Source organism: Paroedura picta, chromosome 1, assembly GCF_049243985.1.
Source record: "Paroedura picta isolate Pp20150507F chromosome 1, Ppicta_v3.0, whole genome shotgun sequence".
Classification (NCBI taxonomy): Eukaryota; Metazoa; Chordata; class Lepidosauria; order Squamata; family Gekkonidae; genus Paroedura; species Paroedura picta.
In genome coordinates, this window is record NC_135369.1 from 94,177,354 (window position 1) to 94,199,035 (window position 21,682).

General features: G+C 42.5%; 1 protein-coding gene across 2 annotated transcripts in view; it reads left to right on the forward strand.

The window, feature by feature from the left end:
• The window catches only part of PLG (plasminogen), a 52,939-nt gene that overhangs the window by 15,527 nt on the left and 15,730 nt on the right, over positions 1–21,682 (forward strand). Inside the window, exons 5-11 of one of the 2 annotated variants that reach the window (XM_077348226.1) lie at positions 2,019–2,158; positions 7,949–8,069; positions 8,238–8,356; positions 8,641–8,803; positions 10,829–10,956; positions 13,259–13,433; positions 18,887–19,062. In XM_077348226.1, coding sequence (XP_077204341.1) covers positions 2,019–2,158; positions 7,949–8,069; positions 8,238–8,356; positions 8,641–8,803; positions 10,829–10,956; positions 13,259–13,433; positions 18,887–19,062 — 1,022 coding nt within the window. The remainder of the gene's footprint in view (positions 1–2,018; positions 2,159–7,948; positions 8,070–8,237; positions 8,357–8,640; positions 8,804–10,828; positions 10,957–13,258; positions 13,434–18,886; positions 19,063–21,682) is intronic. The other variant, XM_077348237.1, reaches the window with a different exon arrangement.

Below are 21,682 nucleotides of genomic sequence, written 5' to 3' on the forward strand. Positions count from 1 at the left end.
AGGTAACCCAAAGGACTTTGAAATCTTGTTGTCAGCCATCCCACATAAAAACTAAGCTTTTTATTTTTAAATTCATATAACATGCTTTAGCGGGTTTGTTTTAAAACTAGTGACTTCCAAAACCAAAATAGGGTTTAATTGAAACTATCCCTGAGATGGAATTTGCAAACTTAAAAAAAATAAAACCTTTAAGGTTCTTTGTTGAACTTTTCCTGACTGTTTTGTATTGGAGTGCACTTAATTTCCTTTTCACAAATTCAGGAGCTTCCTTCTGAATAATGAAACTACAGGACAGCCTAAATAAAATTTTGTCTACAAACACCTGCCTTTAAGGACTGAAACTCAGAACAGACACTAGAAAAATGTTTTGAAGTTAATATAAGCTAATTATAACTACCGTTTTACACATACGACCTCACCTCTTTTAATAGCCTAGCCCTGGCTTAATTAGGGAGGAACGAAAGACCTGTGCTGAAATTTAATTAGAATTGTTTTTAACAAGTCCTAGTAGACCCTTATTACTAACAGCCCCTATTAAAAACCTTCTACCCAAACATGTATTTAACAATGCAAAGGCCCTACTTGAACCAGAAGCATGCACATTGCACCAAGCAGAACTTTCAATGAACCTCAACCCCTGACACCAATTCCCCACAATCTGTCCTCCAGAAATGAGAAGGGGGGGGAGGGGGTGAGACCCCAACCCAGTTGTTCAACTGAAAAGCAGAACATAAATCTTTTAGTATGTTAAACCACTGGAATGTGAAGGGGGGGGAGAGAAAACAAAGAAAGCAAGAAGCAAAGCCAAAAGTCCTTCTACACACACACACACCAGCCCCCCCCAAAAAAAAAAAGAAAGAAAAGGGGGAAACCAGGGTGTAAACTGCACGGAGCTTTCATTCCAACCCCAGATCGATTCAGTCCCTGCCCTCTACACAGAATGCGATTTCCGTTTGGATATGGGGCGATTTAAATTTTCCTTCTGCAGCAAGAAGGATTGATCCGGAGTGACCCTACCTTTATTGTACGATATCATGGAGTGCTTTTAATGCTCAATATATTTTAAAATCCGGATTGGGAAACCAAGCTCCATGGTAGAGAACCTCTGATAGGCCACACCTGGTCATGTGACAAGCTTGCCTTAAAGGAGAAGCCCCTAATTTCTCTCAACTTCTGTCGGTCCTGGATTTTTCCTCCCTCCTCTGTCTTTTTCGATCCTCTCCCCCACCCCTCCAAGAAAAGAAAGAGGCTCCCTACCTGGCTCTTCTCCCCCCCCCCCCCGCTTCAAGAAAAGAATGAAAGAGGCTTGGCTCTCCCCCCCCCCTTCTGAACTACCCTAACCACGAGCAGAACACTTTCCTGTTTCAATGGGGGGGGGGGAGAGGAAGTCCCGAGTTCAAAGAGATCTGAATTCAACAGGCTGGACAATGGAATAAAGAAAGTAAGCGCAGACTCTGCCCAGGAAAAGCAAACAACAAAGCACCCCTCCTCAAAAAAGAGAGGAAATCAAAGGATGACAAAGGAGAGATGGGGGAAAGTGAAGTGGTGTTTTTGAACAAAGCAAGAAAACACACACACACAATCTCCCCAAAAGAACAAAAAATGAAAAACAAAGCTAAAACATATTCACAAAAGCGGCAAGCTAAAGCAAAGTACTTAGCAGAAAAAGCAAAAATGGCCTGAAGCCTTCGCCGTCCACCAACTTACCACCAGGCCCAAAGTACTGAATTAATTACTATAAGAAAACTCCAAAAAGTTGAGTCTTAAGCCAGTCACTGTCTTCTCCATGCACCATAGCTTAGTGTAAAGTTAGCTGTGACTCAGGTCCAGTTAAAAGCAAAGGGGCTTGATTCAGTTATTAGAACTTTTCCCACCACACTAGAAACAGAGTATAATCAACAGTAAATACACCTGGATATGGACCACATACACGTTTACTTCAATATACTTGAAACCTCGGGGGAAATGTGTGTCCTATAATAAAACTCTAACTTTGCCTTCTCCACTACCCTTTTCAGTTATTCACCTGCTACTCATCCTGATGCTGGATTAGAAGCAAACTACTGCAGAAATCCTGATAATGACGAGAAAGGTCCCTGGTGCTACACAACAGACCGTGGGACCAGATATGATTATTGTAACATCCCAGAATGTGAAGGTATGCCTGAGGTTGCACTCCCCAGGATTTTACTTTTGCATGGCTATTTAACTACCTATCTAGTTATATTTTTTGTTTAAAAAGGGATACATTTTCATCATGATGCTTCATGATTCATAATAACATGGCATTGATTGTAAGCCGTGTCTTCTTTGGGTAGTAAAAAGTTCCAGTTCCAGCTCTTCAACATGACATCAAACTCAGCTCAATCCAGACATGCTGCTTGTCAATGAGAAGCTGCTTGGAGACTGCGAGGCCAGCCTTTTTCTGAGCAGGAGCAGGGCTTGGGATGCTACTAGATCCTGGTGTACAGTTGGAGGCTCATACTACATGGTGTGTAGCACCTTCTACCAGCTCTAGCAAGTTCACCAGCTATGTCTGTTCCTTGAAAGCATGGTCTGGCCATGAAGATCCATGCTCTAATGACGTCCACATTAGACTATTGTAATGCATTTCAGTTGGTCCAAACATAATACCAGACAATTATCAGGGAACAGTTACAGTGAAAGATCTCCACTAGCTACCCATTTATTTTCAGGAACAATTAAAAGTGCTGGTTCTTACCTTTAAGGCCCTAGGTTCTAATCCCTACTCATGCTATGGAAACTTGCTGGGTGACCCTGGGCCAATCATTCAGCCCAACTGGCCTCACAAGATTGTTGTTGTTGTTGTTGTGAAGATAAAATGGAGTAGAGTAGAAAGATATAAGCTGCTTTTGGTCCCCATTGTTAAGAAAAGTGGGGTATAAATGAAACAAACAAATTACTTAAGGTTGGGGGCCATATCTTCCTGTACTAGCCAGCTCATCATTGAAGATCTAACTATCAAGTGCTGCTCTCTGTGGGGTTGGTAGCAACTACAGGCAGGGCATTTTCTGTGACGGCAGATCTCCAAGTAAGTACTGTAGAATCATAGAGTTGGAAAGAGCCATGCAGGCTGACCCCCTGCTTAATGCGGGATCTAAACATTCCTGACAAGTATTTATCTGGCTGTTGTTCGAAGACTACCAGTGAGGGGGAGCTCACCATCTCTCTAGGTCATCAACTCAACTGCTTAACTACCCCCGCTGTAAATCCCCCCCCCCAATATACAGGTAGTAACTTTCTGCCTGTCACTTAAACCCATTATTGTGAATCCTATCATCTGCTGCCAACAGGAGCACCTCACTGCTCTCTTTTAAAAGGAACAATGATATCCCCACTCAACCTCCTCTTTTCCAGAGTGAACAACCATCTTTTCCAGTCTGTTCTTCATCTGCTCCATTCTGTTCTCTTTGAAATGAGGCCTCCAGCACTGCACACAGTATTCCAGGTGTAGTCTGACCAATCAGTGTATAATGGGACTATGAAGTCTTGCAGTCTTGCCGAAGCGGCCGATTAGCTTGCGGCCCGGCAAGCTTCTTGCTTCGGGAGGTGGGGGAAGAGAAGCTTGCCGGTTCACAATATATATTGCTACCCCCCCCCCCTTTTCAAGGCAGAAGCAGTAAAAAATTTACCAAGCTTTTCAAATTGTTAATTTTTAAATGGTTTCACTTAATATGAATTTCTTGTAAGCAAATTACATCAGCCTATAGTTTCTAAAATTGATTAAAGAATTTCCTTCTTTTAGCTGGTGCATTTAGCCCATTCACATTAACCAAAAATAATTTTAGCTTCTCCATATTTTACCCTGATGCTGATGATCCAGGTTGTTGAGATGAAGTAAGGGTGGGGTTGGAATCTGACTTGGCATCCCTGAAGATAGCTGATCAGCCAACTCCTGCACTTGCTGAAGTGTCTTGATGATCCATCTTCTAGTACATCAAATAACTTCAAGAGCAAAAGGAATCTTCTAAAAATACCTGATTTCCTACTGTATATGAATTCGTTGCAGAACTGTGCTCTTTTATGAAGAGTTTCCACAGGAATATCTTGAGATATCTTAACTTCTTGTCCAGATTTATAGAGAGGGACAGAGAAGTTCTTCTCCAGCATAGAGTCTCTCACGAGCTTACTATCAAAGCTTATCACCAAACCTCTTGGCTGTTTCTTGTATATAGCAGCTCTAGAGAAAGCTCTGCATACCTTATACATTTGAATCTCTTCATTTGGAAGGTACTTCTCCAAAGTGGTGGTTATCTCCTGACAGAGATCTTGCTTGCCAAATTTCTCTAATGCACCTTTGATACTTAAATTCCTAGCCCATGAATGAATTCCCTAGGCTTCACATTTTTCTTCAGCCACTGATTTCCAGTCCTTTAGTTCAGTCATGTCAATTTCCACTTTTTGCACTTTTGTGTGGTCCTCATCAATTCGCTTTGTATTAGAATCCACAGATTTTTTCAGGTCATCAATTCTATTAGACAAGTCTTTTTTAGCAGCAGTCACTGCTTTCCAAACTGCCACAATTTCCTTATGCAGCCCCTCTATTAAGGATCTAATTTCTTTGTTGTGTTTGTCTAAGCTATGCAATATTTGTGTAGTGTCTTCTCCTTCTTCCTCGCCTTTCTTTTTGGGATTTCTTTGGCATAGGCCATGTCTTTTTTCCCCCTCAAATGGGAAATAGTTTGGGTTAATGTTTTAGTTTTTGATGTTTTCGAAAAGTGTCTCAATTTAACTGACATTAATCAGAGTATAAGCAATTATTACTATTAATTTCAACAGAAACAGCATAAATCAGACCATATAATCAGAGCCTATAGTATCTGACAATATCTATAAAAGCACAAAATAGGGGGAAAGAAGCATAAATCTGTTATTAATTTTTAAACACTTAGCATCAAACACTCTAATGGTGAACCATATAAAATTACATTGTTCCCAGCTGGGATCTTTAATAAAGGGTGAGTGTCTTCATCAGCTGCTTCAGGTCAGTTGAACTTTTCCAGGAAGTGTGGGCTGGGTAATTACTGGTAGGATTTTGACACCCATCTCCTGACTTAGATGTGCTCAGTTACTCAGCTTTGTAATCCACAGAGCTAGAGAGGCACATATCCAAAATTAAAAATAAAATAATAAAGTGAGAAAAAGTGAATAGGATAGATGTTTGAAGGCTTCTGCAAGTGGAATGCTCCAGGCTGCTAGAAACTCACCGTCCCAAACAGAATACTCACTGGTACATCCGGGTCTTCTGAAGGAGTCACATGATCAGACCGAATAGTTCCTGACTCTCTAGGTATAAACTCCTCTTCTGAGAGTTGGATAGGGACGTCTCACAGTCTTTAAGTATCTTACCAGGAATCTTAGAAAATAAAAACAAGTGGTGGCATCGAAGTAAGATTTCAAAACAGATATCTTTAAAGCGCTTGTGATCATTTGCTTGCTTATAGTTGCCAATTATATACAAGTCTCGAAAGGGGGGGGGGGATAATGCTGGAACAAGCAGTATCAAATGGCTCTGAGCAAGGGGGGAGGAGTGAAACCAAAATAGAATCCAAGAAGAGAGTTGCTTAGTCACTCTCCCCCCCCCCAGCTCTGTGATGTTAAATTCTGGGAATCAGCAGGGCAAAGGCAATTTTCAAAAGAAAAGAGGAGAAGAAAGGACTGGAGAATAGTGGGTAGGCATTGCCTTAGCTCAGACACCATGGAACCAAAGGATCCAAAGTTATAAGGCTCACAGATTGTTTTGTTTTTTTAATTCCAATGCCCCCCCCAAGGGCTATTGGAATAGGTATGGGGGATTTCAGCACAAATCCCCCTCTCCTGCCATTTGATGACTTGAAACAGCCCATACATGGCTTTAGAGGTTCCTTCATGCTCCGCCATATTGCCCCACCCCCATTAAATCAATTTTCATTTGCTAATAGTTAATAGTCATGAGTTGATGTGAACCTGGACAGCTATCACCCAATGCCACCTTCTCCTGCTTAGAGAAGAGTGAAAAAATGATTAAAATGCTCATTTCAAATCTCACAGCAGAAATGCATTACTTCACAACAGATATTAAATGTAATGCTAGTCTTTAGGGGTTGCATGACAATATTATCCTGAGATGTCGGTTCAGATATTGAGTATGAGCTATATACACTGTTAAATCAACTTGATTTCTGTTTTCACTCTCCATTTGCAGTGCTGCACACCTAATTCTGCCCTCCAGGACTGTAAAAGTTCTCAAGAGTCTCCTCTCCCACCCTGCCATCTTTTATGACTCTGAACATTTCATGATGCATAGGACATGCTCAGTTGTCATCAGGCCATTTTAGAACGGTTTTTCTTTTTCTTTTAGTTTAACTCACAGTGTCATATCCTTCAGCATACCTAGGAAATCATATAAATATGCAAAAACTGCTCAATTTTGCTGCTTTTATAATTAATAATATAATTATTTGTTGAGCATGACCTTAGATCAGCATTGAATTTTGGTTTTTGCAGGTGTTTGAATTCTTTCAGAATATTGGCAGTAATGCGTACTGAGAAATGAAAACAATAGTAATAAAGCAAGAAATCAAAATGTTTCTCACTAGCTACCAATTCTGCTGCCTAAATGATTTAAATCTAATGCTTGAAAAATTCTGGTGGGTGTACACTACACTCCTTAGCTTCTAGTACTGTATCATAATTCTACCTTGGAATTCTATTTTGTCCCACATTAGAACCTGCTGGTGTGTGGGTGGGGGGTGGGTGGGTAGGGGCTGGCTGACCAGAGAGATGAATCAGTGACTGAAGGACCACTGCTGTAATAAACTATACACATAAAAAAACTCAATTAAACAAAATACATAGTTTTAAAAAGTATGAAGGTAAAACAGTTACATAATACAAAATGTTTTGAATAGTTACTCATAACAACATATTTGTACTTAAGTCCCTGGATGCATAATGCACCTTTAAAAAAATGTGTGAGAATCAGATTGTTTCAGATTCTAGAGGAATACATAAGCTATCACAACTTGATGCCTGTACCACTGCTACCACCAGCACACTTAGGAGGGATGTCCTGCTCCCCATCCTGGGTCTCCTGCTCAGTGGAAGCCCAAGAGGTGACTGCTGGCCTGGGCTGGCCTGGCTGGGGCCACAACTCCACCCAGTCTTCAGGCTGATTTGGCCCTCCCTCCCTCCTGCTGCCCCAGAATGTCCAGGAGGGGATTGGGGGAGCTGCTAGCTCACTGCCAGCCAAGTCAGGCTGGGGCAGGTGCCAAGGTCCAGCAGGTGCAGAGGCAATGCAGACTGCATCTGCCCTTACTCCTCCTTGCCTCAGCTGTGCTGTGCTAGGCACCCTGTTTCCTTGCACTATGCACTGTTCCTGCCACCATGCTTCATGTCGAGGACTCTTCTTCCACCAGCAGTCTTCCTGGGCTGGCTGCACCCCCAACCCCTGCCCCTGTATCAACTATGGGCATCCACCGCCATTTCCGTCACCACCACCATTCCCATTGCCACTGCCATGGCCATTGAACCTGCCACCACAGCCATTCTCACCACCATTCTCACTGCCGCTGCTGCAGCCACCACTTAAAGTGGCACACTCCCTGGGGGAGGACCACAGACATAATGTCCATGACCATTTCTGTCCCAAAAGTCGTACCTGTAGAGGTTCCTACTTCTAAAATGCAAGAGGAAAATAGGAATGGATTAATGTGTACATTTCCTTTGATTTAGCTTGGATATATTCATTGATGCAGTACCGATATGAACTGAATGATATGTTTTCCAGAAGTTGTAGCACCAATATAATACTAATAACTGATTCTTAGTATAGTATATCATTAATGAGCAGCATGAGGGATGAAGATCCTTTCCACTTAGAGCTTGTAGCACAAATAATAAGCTGAACAGAACTAATTGTATGACTCAAAGATGCTTCTGTTCACAGAGACATGTATGCACTGCAGTGGAGAAAACTATCAAGGAAAAATCTCCCAAACAGAAACTGGAATTGAATGTCAAGCCTGGGATTCTCAAGAACCTCACAGTCATGGGTATTACCCTTCAAGGTGAGTCCTGTGCAGGAGTCCTTTGAGCATGCAGCTCTTTTTGTTCTGGAGGCATATATTGTGTATGAAAGCCTTTGGCATATTTTAGGTATATGGAAGTCCCGTTTTTCCTTGAGTGGGTATTAACATTAACAGAGAGAGGTTTCAGCTTTGACATGTAATGTTTAGTTTTCCAGAAAAGAATCTGAAGAAGAATTATTGCCGTAATCCTGACGGTGAGCCTCGTCCTTGGTGCTTCACCACCAGTGTGAATAAACGATGGGAATTTTGTAACATTCCACGTTGCAGTAAGTTTGACTTATTTGGATTATTCTTTGCAGGTTGCTGCGTTGAAGCCATGTTTTTTTTAAACAGAATTGGTTTTCTCTCAAAATGTTTTTTTAAACAGAATTGGTTTTCTCTCCAGCTTATGGGAATGTCATTTTGTCTCTTCAAACCTGAGGTAGCTTTTTGATAGCCTAATGGATACAGAACAAGTCAAGAATGAAGTTCTACTGAGAACATACTTTTGCTGTATTGTTTCATGTTTCCCTAAGAAGCTGGTTTCCTTTGCTTTCTCTTTCCGACATAGCTACACCACCACCAACATCTGACCCAGGGCGTCAGTGCCTTGTGGGAAATGGGGAGGACTACCGAGGCACAATGTCTGTGACAGAATCAGGTGCTGCATGCCAACCCTGGAGTGCCCAGGAACCTCACAGACATAATAGGACTCCTGAGAACTATCCCTGCAAGTAAGTTAAACCTCTGGGTCTTGTTAAATATGGTGTGTGGTAACTAACAAGATACAACCTCTGAGAGGCCTAGTTTCAAACATTACGTTATAACCCATTATGTGTTTCCCTTCCCCGGTGCGAGAGATGTTGCACAGGTGTTCTGTCACTGAATTATGTTGCAAATGCACTAACCACCTTTCATTTTATTCTCAAAGGAGCTGTCATATTACAGGCTGCCTCCACACATGGATGGATATTGCAGTATTATTGTTCTACCTCAATCATTCATAACTGGATTGTCTGGAAAATTCAGTTGCAATGCTGGAGCAAGAGCTACAGTGTGTTTTATGTCTGTTCTGCCTTTCCTATAAAAAAAGCTGATATGTGTGGGCATTTGAACTTAAAATGGAGAGTGGTATTTTGACCTTGTGCAAAAACGTTCTGCATCCGCAAGCAGGACAATACTGCTGCTATTGCTGCTGGTACTGCTACTACTATTACTAAATGTATGTGGCATGTTTCCACAAATCCATTAAAGTAGATAAGAAGGTCAAGATGGTTACTAAATCTCAGAGAATTATTGTTGTTGTTGTTGTTGTTATATTTCAATTTATTACCCACCATTCCCAAATGGCTCATGGTGGGTTACATCATCAGTCTGGATGAAATCCCCGATAAAACTCCCATTAAAACCCCAGACATAAAAACAGCATAAATACAATAATCACAATATTTATTTATTTATTTATTTATTTATTTATTTATTTATTTATTTATTTATTTATTTATTGCATTTATATCCCACCACTCTCACAAGGGCTCGTGGCAGCTAACAAGATAAAACCCCAATACATAAAAACCCCAGTAAAATAAGTAATAATTTTGATCAAACTAGCCAATCAACTATCAATACAAAGGAAAAACAATTCAAAACGCTATCTGTTCTCTCAGTGCAGATCTCATAGAGGGTGGTGGGAAGAGGGGGGGCATATGCAACCACCAGCCACCATACACACCGCTCTATCCTGGAAGGGGAGGCCATACAGATCTTCCATTGCCATGCCAGCCTCAACCATAGACCTGGTGGAAGAGCTCCGTTTTGCAGGCCCTGCAAAATGCTGGAAGCGTTACAAATCTCTGTGTGTCAGTGATTGGAAAATCAGTGTCATGTAGTAGTTAGGATTCCCTCCCAACTAGGGTTACCTGGGAACCCTGGAGTTATGTGAGAACTTCCCAGGGGTTATGTGGCCTTTCCCAGACGTTTAGACGGCTGCTGATATCACTAGACATCATTGAAGCTCACTTCCCCTGTCACTCTACAGACCTAGATTCTTTTTTCCCTAATGGGAATGGTAAATGATTGAATGACTTTTTGACTGACTCCCATATCTTACTTCCACACCCACCTCTCTGATGGGGCATGTCACCAGTTCCTGGGGTTCTCAAAGCCTGAAAATATTTCAAGGGTTCCTTCATGGTCAAAAGATTGAAAAACGCTGTGTTAAAGTATTGGAGTAAGACTAGGGAGGCATGGGTTTGAGGCCCACTTATCCTTAAAGCTGTCTCAGTGAGTTTGGTCAACTCACCATGATTGTAGTAGAGGGAAGGAAGAGAAGCAAATATGCTTTCCTGAACTCCTTGGAGGCACAGATAAGGATGAATGGATGGACTGATAAATACACACATACACAATGCTTATTTTTTCATTTATCTCCCATTTTTCTTCCTGACTGAGGCTCCAAATGGCTGTTGGCATCATTTCCTTCCCCCCCCCCCAACTGATTAATGCTCACAACATCAACCTTGTGAGGCTGAGTGACTGTGACAGGCCCAAGGTCACCCAGCAGGCTTCCATGATTGAGTGATGGGTCATCTCAGTTTCAAGTCTTGACATTCTAACCATCTTGACATTCTAACCACCACATCTGACTTGTGAATCATCAAAACAGATTATAGTGATATTAGTGATATTATAGTGATATTAGTTTGTTATTGGATAATCAAGGAAGTGTTTGAATCTGAGTAGTTTTATTTCTGTTTTAGATCTTTAGATGAAAACTATTGTAGAAACCCCGATGGAGAGACCTCTCCTTGGTGCTACACTGCAAACCCCAAGAAACGATGGGAATACTGCAATGTTCCTAAATGTCATATCACAGCAGCAGCTACTGGTAAGAAAACCTGTCTTAGAGTATCTATGACACAGGAGCAGAATGAACCAGTCTGAGATTTAAACAGTTTAGTTGACAAGGTCAGTCTTTCAGCTTTAAGATCTGGAATGAAGGCAGATGTAGAGTTTTGTGTTATATTTCATTATTATGTAAATTGTAAATTGTTTATAAATGTACAAAGAATGCTCAGAGTTAGAGCAGTAAATCAAAAGCAAAATCTCTCAAGGCAAATTTACTATTTTGCTTAAGATAGTCACTTTGCATTGTACTGACAACCCAGGGGCAAAATTAGAATAATAAAAATTTGGATTCAGTTGGCCAACTAAATACTGTGTTGCCCCAGGAATTTAAAGCATGCCATTCATATAATCCATTCACTATCAGTTATGAAGGACAGGATGCAATGAGAAAAGGTCCAGTTGCAATGGATATGTTATTGGGTGTTGCATTGAGTTGGTTGTTATATTACATTTTTCACTACCAGAAGGAGTCTCAAAGTGGCTTTCAATCACCTTCCCTTCCTTTCCTTACAACTGACACCCTGTGAGGTAGCTGGAGCTGAGAGAACTCTGACAGGACTGCTCTGTGAGAACAGAACTATCAGGACTATAACTAGCCCAAGGTCACCTATCTACCTGCATGTGGAGGAATGAGAAATTAAACCTGGCTTGCCAGATTAGAAGCCACTGCTCTCAATTCAGTCAGCTGGCATGAACTTTCCACATATATTCCAGGGGGCTTTCCGCACCGGGATCCTTGTAGCAAATTGTTTGCTGAACGAAAAATCGCCATTTAAAATAGTGGAATTCGTCGTTATGCATACCTGACTTTGTAGTGGAATCCAGTTGCGTTTCCATCGTTTCCCACAAGCTTCCGGTCTCAGCAAAAATCGCTAGAAAGGAAGCGCTATTGCCGAGCTCGTCCTGCCCCTGGCCGTCAAGCAGCCAATGGGAAGCCGTTAGCATGCTCCCAAACAGCCCCTTTCCCTTTAAGAAAGGTTTTTAAAAAAAAACAAACACACACCCGTTGCAACGAATATGCGTTGATTCGTTGCAACGGAGAGACCCATCCAGCTGGCAGGTGTGTTTGAGCTGTCGTTTCATCGTTGCCATGCTCCCCCCGAGTGAAAAAAAAAATCCCCCTCCCCTCATGGGCCCAATTTTCGGCCGAAAACAGTGTAAAAAATAAAGGGAAAATACATCAGCAAACGGGCTTCTCTGTTGTTTGTGCTTAGTGACTGTAAAGAGCTCTGGGGAGGGACTGCAGCCGGGGAAGCCTCACTGGGTAAATGAAGGCTTGCCGGTGATTTGATCTCCGCTTGCTCGGAGAAAAAAAAATGGTGATCGCTTCGCCGGAAGATCAGAGGAGAGAGCCAGGGGGAGGGACTTTGTAGAAACCACAACAATGGTAATGCACAGAACTTTCCCGCTAGTGTTGCAGATTGGTTGCAGGAGTATAGCGCTTTCCGGAGGGTGAATCCACTTTTGGGGATTTCCCTGAAAGCGCTACAAGGAAGTGCTTTTTGCGGATCGGTTTCAGGTGTGTGGCAGATTGTCAACGACGTTGTGCATAATGGCAAAACTGTAGTGATTTCAATTGGCAACCATTGTGCTATTTTGAAGGAGTGTGGAAAGCCCCCAGCAGTTCATGGTGGTTTGTGCCCATTTGTGAATGAATACATTTCCAAACAGACTATCTCTGTTCAATCTAAATGTTTACTAAATTTCAAAGGAAGAGGGGTGCCAGAACTCAGAGGGCATATAGAGAAGCCTCTGGGGAAAGTCTCCAGAGACTCTGATGTCTCTAGTTTGCACAGTTTCTGTTCTCCTGAACCTGTGCCTGTCAGAATAACTACCTGTCATTTCCCCAGAAAGCACTTTCCTGGGGACACCTTCTTTAGAGGGGATCATACCTTGGACCCTGTAAATCCAATCTTCACCGAACTTAGGGGGATGATAGAGAAGAGTCAGCCAGAGATTAGCCAGAGATCCCCTGTGAGCTTTCTGTCTCTAGCATACTGGGTGGGGGGGAGGCACTATCTTGCATCACATGCACCAACCAGTTCATTTGGCAGTTAAAAATTTGCAACAGTTCATGGTCCATGAACCAGGCATGCCACAAATTGAACTGCATTCTCCCTCTTTGTGCCCATCCCTATTTATGGTACTACAGCACTATAATTCTATAGAATGAAGGCATTAATAAGAAAAGCCATAGAACTTCTGGAGACAAAGCGCATGCTGCTTAGTTTTTTACTTAGTTCTCCATTTGTGTGTTTGTGTTTTGTTTCATTTTAATATAGAAGTCGCTCCAGTTGTTCTTCCTGAGCAATCTGCAGCTGTTGAAGACTGTTATGAAGGCAATGGTGAACATTACCGGGGCACAATGTCATCAACCATCACAGGAAAGAAGTGTCAGGCTTGGAGCTCTATGAGTCCTCATAGTCACACTAAAACCCCATCTAAATTCCCACAAGCGTATGTTTGCCTTAGCCTTCTTCAAAAGTTGTTTGCATTTTTCATAGCAAGAGTAAATAGTAGTGGTTTCATATCAGTAAAGCGAAACAAGCATCTCTTGGCAGGTGTCCAATGTTTTAACAAACCTCAACTGAATGCTTGGGATAATTTTTATCTTGATATCAGATGCTTGTTGGGACACTGGACATTTGAACATTTGCTAAACCTCATGCAATAGTTACAATAACCCACAAAGATGACGTTTTCGTTCCAAGCACTAATTATTCTTTTGCAATACAATTAAAAATATAAGATAGAATTTACAGATGACAGTACCAGTTTACTTTGGGCACAAGGTCAACAATGACTAGCCAAGCATTATTTGGAGGAAAGTAAGAACATAACAAGAGCTTTGCTGGAACAGACCAAATTGTGTTGAGGATCTGAAAATATATGGGGCTCAATGGACAATTTTTGTAAGCATGCTCAAGAATCCGTGGTGGTGATTCTACAGTCAGCGTGTAATGTTTTAAAAACAATGGAATGATTTCCCTGAATGCAAATTTGTATAAAAATTATTGTGAATGATGCAATTTACTCATAAGATGCCATACCATAAGAACATAAGAATATCCATGTTGAATCAGACCAGTGGTTCATCTAGCCTAGTATCCCTTTTCACACAGTGGCCATCCAGTTCCTCTGGATGGCCAACAAAAGGGCATAGAGACCAAGGCCTTCCCCTGATGTTGACTCTTGGCTCTGGGATTCAGAGGCTGCCTGCCTCCGAAGTTAGAATCACCAGTGATAGTCCTATCTTCCATGAATGTATGTAATCCCCTTTGAAAGTTGTGGATGCCTGTGGCCATCACTACATCCTATGGCAGCAAGTTCCAAAATTTAATCACTCATTGAGGAAAACAGTCTTTCCTTTTGTCCATCCTGAACCTCCTGCCCATCAGCCTTATTGGATGTCCATTTAAGAGAGGGAAGAAAGTTTCCTTTATTAACTCTCTGTGCTCCATGTATAATTTTATAAACCTCTCTCATTCCCCCCTTAGTTTTCTTTTTTCTAAACTGAAAAGTTGCTGTCTCTTCACCCTTTCCTTATAGGAAAAGTGCTTCAACCCCTAATGATCTTGGTAGCCCTCTTCTACTTTTTCCAGCTCTGCAATAACCCTTTTTGAGATACAGTGAGCAGAATGGTACACAGTATTCCAAATGAGGCCACTTCATGGATTTATACAGGGGCATTAAAATATAAGTTGCTTCTTTCCATCCCTTTCCTAATAATCCCGCACACAGAGTTGGCCTTTTTCACTGCTGTGGAGATCTTCCTGGAGCTCTTCATAGTCAACAGTTTTCACCATCTTGAATAACTACAGTGGAAAGCATCTGGGTGAAAATAAGCGAGGGGAAAACAAACAGTCTGGTGGTTGGTGTCTGCTACCGACCGCCTGACCAACGAGAGGATGTGGATGCTGCACTTTGTGAGCAGCTTGAGAAAATATCCAAGCGGCAGGACCTTGTCATCATGGGTGACTTCAATTTCCCAGATGAGTGCTGGGAAACAAACTCTGCAAAGCGTCTTCAGTCATGCAAGTTTCTGACCTGCCTGGCTGACAATTTCATTTATCAAATGGTAGATGAAACCACAAGAGGTTCAGCCATAATGGACTTAATACTGACCAACAGGCAAGAGTTGGTGGATGAGGTGAAGGAGGTGGGGACCCTAGGGGGAAGTGACCATGTCCTCATAGAATTCCTTTTGAGATGGGGAGCCAAGGAAGCTTGTAGCCAGACGCAGATGTTGGATTTTCGTAGGGCAAACTTTAATAAACTCAGAGACATGATGAGTGTCATACCATGGACGAGAATGCTGGAAGGGAAGGGAGCATGTGAAGGGTGGGCGCTACTCAGACAAGAGCTATTTCATGCTCAATCAATGACTATCCCAGAAAGATGAAAACACTGCAGGAGCTCTAAGAAGCCTATTTGGATGAACAGAGAACTTCAAGAGGAACTAAGAAAGAAAAGGAAAATGTTCAGGAAATGGAGGGAAGGACAGAGCTCTAAAGAAGAGTACCTACAGGTTACTAGGCACTGTAGATCAATCATCAGAAAGGCCAAAGCTGAGAGTGAGCTAAGACTGGCCAGGGAGGCCCATTGTAACAAGAAAAGATTTTTCAGTTATGTGAGGAGCAAACGTAAAGTAAAGGAGGCAATAGGCCCACTGTTGGGTGCAGATGGACAAACTCTAACGGAAGATGCAGAGAAAGCAGAAAGGCTTAGTGCCTATTTTACATCTGTTTTTCCCCACAGGTCAAAGTGTTTAGGCACATCTAGAGATGGCCGTAGCCAAAGGTTAGTGTCTGGGTGGCAGGTTAACATGGATAGAGAGGTTGTCAAGAGACATTTAGCTGCACTGGATGAGTTCAAATCCCCTGGTCCGGATGAAATGCACTCGAGAGTACTCAAAGAACTTTCCAGAGAACTTTCACAGCCCTTGTCCATCATCTTCAGAACCTCTTTAAGGACTGGAGATGTCCCAGAGGACTGGAAGAGAGCAAATGTTATTACGATCTTCAAAAAAGGGAGGAAGGATGACCCAGGAAACTACAGATTAGTGAGTCTGACCTCTGTTGTGGGGAAGATAATGGAGCAGATATTAAAGGGAGCAATCTGCAAACATCTGGAGGACAATTTGGTGATCCAAGGTAGTCAGCATGGATTTGTCTCCAACAGGTCCTGCCAGACCAACCTGGTTTCCTTTTTTGACCAAATAACAGGTTTGCTGGATTGGGGAAATTCGGTTGATGTCGTTTACTTGGATTTTAATAAAGCTTTTGACAAGGTTCCCCATGATGTTCTGATGGATAAGTTGAAGGACTGCAATCTGGATTTTCAGATAGTTAAGTGGATAGGGAATTGGTTAGAGAACCGCACTCAAAGAGTTGTTGTCAATGGTGTTTCATCAGACTGGAGAGAGGTAAGTAGCGGGGTACCTCAGGGCTCGGTGCTCGGCCCGGTACTTTTTAACATATTTATTAATGATCTAGATGAGGGGGTGGAGGGACTACTCATCAAGTTTGCAGATGACACCAAATTGGGAGGACTGGCAAATACTCTGGAAGATAGAGACAGAGTTCAACGAGATCTGAACACAATGGAAAAATGGGCAAATGAGAACAAGATGCAATTTAATAAAGATAAATGTAAAGTTCTGCATCTGGGTCAGAAAAATGAAAAACATGCCTACTGGATGGGGGATACGCTTCTAGGTAACACTGTGTGTGAACGAGACCTTGGGGTACTTGTGGATTGTAAACTAAACATGAGCAGGCAGTGTGATGCAGCGGTAAAAAAGGTGAATGCCATTTTGGGCTTTATCAACAGGGGCATCACATCAAAATCACAAGATGTCATAGTCCCCTTGTATATGGCACTGGTCAGACCACACCTGGAGTACTATGTGCAGTTCTGGAGGCCTCACTTCAAGAAGGACGTAGATAAAATTGAAAGGGTACAGAGGAGAGCGACGAAGATGATCTGGGGCCAAGGGACCAAGCCCTATGAAGATAGGTTGAGGGACTTGGGAATGTTCAGCTGGAGAAAAGGAGGTTGAGAGGGGACATGATAGCCCTCTTTAAGTATTTGAAAGGTTGTCACTTGGAGGAGGGCAGGATGCTCTTTCTGTTGGCTGCAGAGGAGAGGACACGCAGTAATGGGTTTAAACTTCAAGTACAACGATATAGGCTAGATATCAGGAAAAAGATTTTCACAGTCAGAGTAGTTCAGCAGTGGAATAGGCTGCCTAAGGAGGTGGTGAGCTCCCCCTCACTGGCAGTCTTCAAGCAAAGGTTGGATGCACACTTTTCTTGGATGCTTTAGGATGCTTAGGGCTGATCCTGCGTTGAGCAGGGGGTTGGACTAGATGGCCTGTATGGCCCCTTCCAACTCTATGATTCTATGATTCTATGAACTTTGTGTAGTCTGGAGACTTGGCAACTATACTACATACCATGAATCCCAGATCATTTTTGAACAAATTAAATAGTACTGACCCTAATATCAATCATTGTAGAAGCCCACTGCTTAATTTCTTCCATATTGAGAACTTTCTGTTTATTTCTAAACTTTGCTTCCTGTCATTTAACTTACTTTTAATCCATAAGAGAACCTGTCTTTTTAACCCATGACTGCTAAGTTTACTCAGGAGTCTTCGGAGAGGTACTTTGTCAAAAGCCTTTTGAAAGCCCAACTATCTAATGTCTACTGAGTCATCTTCGTCTGCATGCTTGTTCTTTTTTTCAAAGAATTCCAAAGGGTGGTGAGCCAGGACTTCCTTTTGCAGAAGCCATGCTGATCTTCCCTCAGCAGGATTTTTTTTCCTCTGTGTGTCTAATAATTCTATCCTTGATTGCAGCTTCTGTTAATTTGCCTGGACTGGACATTAGGCTGACTGGCCTGTAATTTCCTGGGTCCCCTCTGGGTCCCGTTTTAAAAATTGGTGTTATGCTTGCTACTCTCAGTCATTTGGTTCAGTGGCTGGATTTAATGATAGTTTACATATATGGGTTAGGAGACCAACTATCTCACATTTGAGTTGCCCAAGAACTCTTGTATGTATGCCATCAGGACCTGGAGTCTTACTGGTTTTTAATTTTCCTGATAGATTTAGCACTTTATCTCAATTTGACTCAGTTCTTCAGACTTCCTTCTCCACACTTTCTCCAGTGAACAAAAAAGCAAAACATTTGAGTTTCTCTGCCAGCTCCTCATCTTTCTTAGCAATTCTTTAATTCCTTGGTCCTCCAAAGGCCCAACTTCCCTGGCCAGTTTCCTGCTCCAAATATATTCAAAGAAATTGTTATAGTTTGTCATGATGCTTTTATCTCTTTGTGCATGCTTAATTATTGACTTATATTCCATACATTACAGAGCCTCTTGTGGCGCAGAGTGGTAAGGCAGCTGTCTGAAAGCTTTGCCCATGAGGCTGGGAGTTCAATCCCAGCAGCCGGCTCAAGGTTGACTCAGCCTTCCATCCTTCCGAGGTCGGTAAAATGAGTACCCAGCTTGCTGGGGGGTAAACGGTCATGACTGGGGAAGGCACTGGCAAACCACCCCGTATTGAGTCTGCCATGAAAACGCTAGAGGGCGTCACCCCAAGGGTCAGACATGACTCGGTGCTTGCACAGGGGATACCTTTACCTTTACCTTTTTATTCCATACATTACACTTCATGCATGACATTACATACCATGATGAACAATAGTTCACAATCCAGCCACACCGTAATGAAGTACCAGTCTGCTCCTATAAATTCACAACACGTTTTCAGTGGAGAGAATTGTTCCTTAGTGGGGAATTGTTCAATGACGGTTGATCTGTATACTAAACCTCCACTCCTATTTTCAAGTAGGTTATTTTCAAGAGTTGCTTGTCTGATGCTGTCATTATGTCTATGTTTATAGAGACCTGAGGAGGAACTACTGCAGAAATCCAGATGGTGATAAAGCCCCCTGGTGTTTCACAACTGATCCGAATACCAGATGGGAGTTCTGCAACCTACAGAAATGTACCAATCAAGGGCAGCAGCTTCAGACGACAATGACACCAAACCTTGGTATGACTTCTACCCCCAATGCAGGTAACAAGCAAAAAGCAAACCCCTTATGCAGAAGTGCTACAGAATTTGAAATTAAAAATATTAAACATGTAATAATTCCTCTGAAACATTGTAGAATGTAACAGAGAAATGATATCCTTTGCTAGCTTTTAGTTTTCCTGCTGTCATTTAAAGATCTGTAGCCAAGTTATCATTTTCTGTTATATTGTATGATGTGTTACTGATTGTACATTAAATTCTATAGGGCCTGTGCATAAGGACACCAAATCAAGTAAGACGTTGGTGTTTACAGTGCTGGGGCTTCAGAGTTGGTAATTATGAAATTAGTTGCAGACCTGATGAAATAGTCTTTGGGCGAACAGGATGCATATTTTTCTTCTGTATTGCATATTTTAAAAAAGGGATTGTTTTTAAGCCGTTATTTGTGTCAGGAAGCCATTACTGCTTCTACATGAATGAACTTTATTTCTTCACCCTGATTTTTTAGTCTTTGTTGTTTAAATTTGTTTGTTTCCTTTCAGTTTCTCAGTGGAGATTTTATCACTTTCACAAACAAAAACTTTCTTAGGTTGCAAATCTTCAAGTTTTAACCGAGTGTCGTGCATAGGATGTGATTACTAGATCAACTCCTCCTTTTAGTGGTTTCACTATTAGTCCTTCTACTAATTCTGCTCATAATCTTGGTAAGGTTATAAATATTTTAGTCAAATTGTTTCCAGATTTGGAAAGTTCCCAGAATTCATCATGGCTTGAAGGAATATGAGGCAGGAATTTTGTTGAAGATATCAGAGCCTCAATGGAAAATCACCCTAGAACTGATCTGGGTTATCTTAAGTTCCAGGGGAAAGAGAAAGATGTAAAAAATAAAAATATACTAGTGTTAATTAGCGTTGCTAATTAAGAGGCTCTTTACTCACCAGTACCATCTCTTGACTTTTGTATTGCTTTAGTTCCCCAAGATCCCCCATGCGTCAGGATAGGAAAGGTTTCAACACCCAAGTCCTCCAGCAAAATATCCCAGACTCCATTTTCCTGGCCCCATCCTTATGGCCTGATCCATTAGCTGGGCCAGAGGTCAGAGCACCACTTCCTTCTGTCTCCTTCTCCATCTAAACTCTTGCCACTTTTCTCTCACTGGCCAGGTCCTGGGAAGCCTACAGCCAGGCCTTTCCTGCTTGACTCCTCCCAAATTCTTGCATGGCTGGGCTGTTTCTGTGCCGTGCCAAAGCCATAGAATTCTCTGACCCCCCCAGTGGAGGTGAGGGTCCCCCGCTATCAGGCCCTGACTCTAGCCCTTGATTTGTTGGCTGGCATGGGGACTTACAAAGAGAAAGAAGAAGGCCCAAGCCATGTCAGCAATATTGCACAGGAAGCAACAACATCATGCGGTGCCATTGCTGCGATGCTCTTGTATCTGGGCAAAAATTCTATGGTAGAAGCTATTTTTACCATAGAGCTTTTGCCCTAATACAAGAGCATCACATTGACATCACAGCATGATGATGTCACTTCCTGTGTGATGTTGGCAATAGGGCTGTACACTTCGGTGTTTGAAGCAGCGGTTCCAAGCCAAAGCAGCCAGCACTGTGGCGCAGGGGGGAAGGGGTGGTGCCGGTGTCAGTTTGCCAGTTGGCGCACACACACAGGTGCAGAGCTCTGCACCTGCGTGCAGGCGCTGGGTTGCGCGCCAACACCGGTGCCTCCCCTCCCTCCCCCACGCCATGGCACTTGCTGCTTTGGCCTGGAACGGCCACTTCGGACCCCGACAGACACAACTTGTCTGGATGCTTTAGGGTGCTTAGGGCTAATCCTGCGTTGAGCAGGGAGTTGGACTAGATGGCCTGTATGGCCCCTTCCAACTCTATGATTCTATGAACTCTATGAACTTTAGTTGGCAATGTGGCCTGGGCTTTCCTCTTTTCCCTGATAAATCTTTCTGACCCCTCACCAATTGCCAGGATGGTCCTGGCAATCTTACTAGCCTTCATGGCTGAGCTTCTGCTGGCTGCCTCCATGCTTACCAGCTGGCCTGGTGGACTTTGAGACTTCCTCTTCCCTGGCATCTGTTTTGTTATCCTGGCACCAGGAAGTTACATCAGCAACTGATGTCCAAAGCTCTGGGGCCAAGTTGCTGTAGCTACATCGACCTGCTGCTCAGATTTTTGTCCTGGAGTCCTGGCTTAACTGGCTGCCTGAGGTATAAGGGAGCTGAGTGGGTCCTGCTTGGTTCCCTCAGGGCAAGACAGGCAATGTGTGAATTTGTTGTCTAGGTTATTGTTTCAAAACTCATCCATCTCTTTTTTTGTTCTGCTTGATTATCCTCTTCACAAGGTTGCATATTTCCCCCCTTTTTTACAGATTCCATGTCCATATTTAATCTTTTTAAAGCTTTCACTTGTCACAAATATCCTTGTGACAAATTTCTTTGCTCCATATTCTCTTCATTGCATCTTCTCTACAATTCTTCTCATGCACTGCATTCCTTAGGCAATAAGCTTGGACCTGAATTTTTGCACTCATGTCATTGACATTCACTCCCCCTGCATTCAGAGTACAGACTTAATATCTGCCTGTAACAAAAGGCAAGTATTACGGCTCTCATAATTCTTCTCTAGCTGGGATACAAAAGAAGAATCCCCCT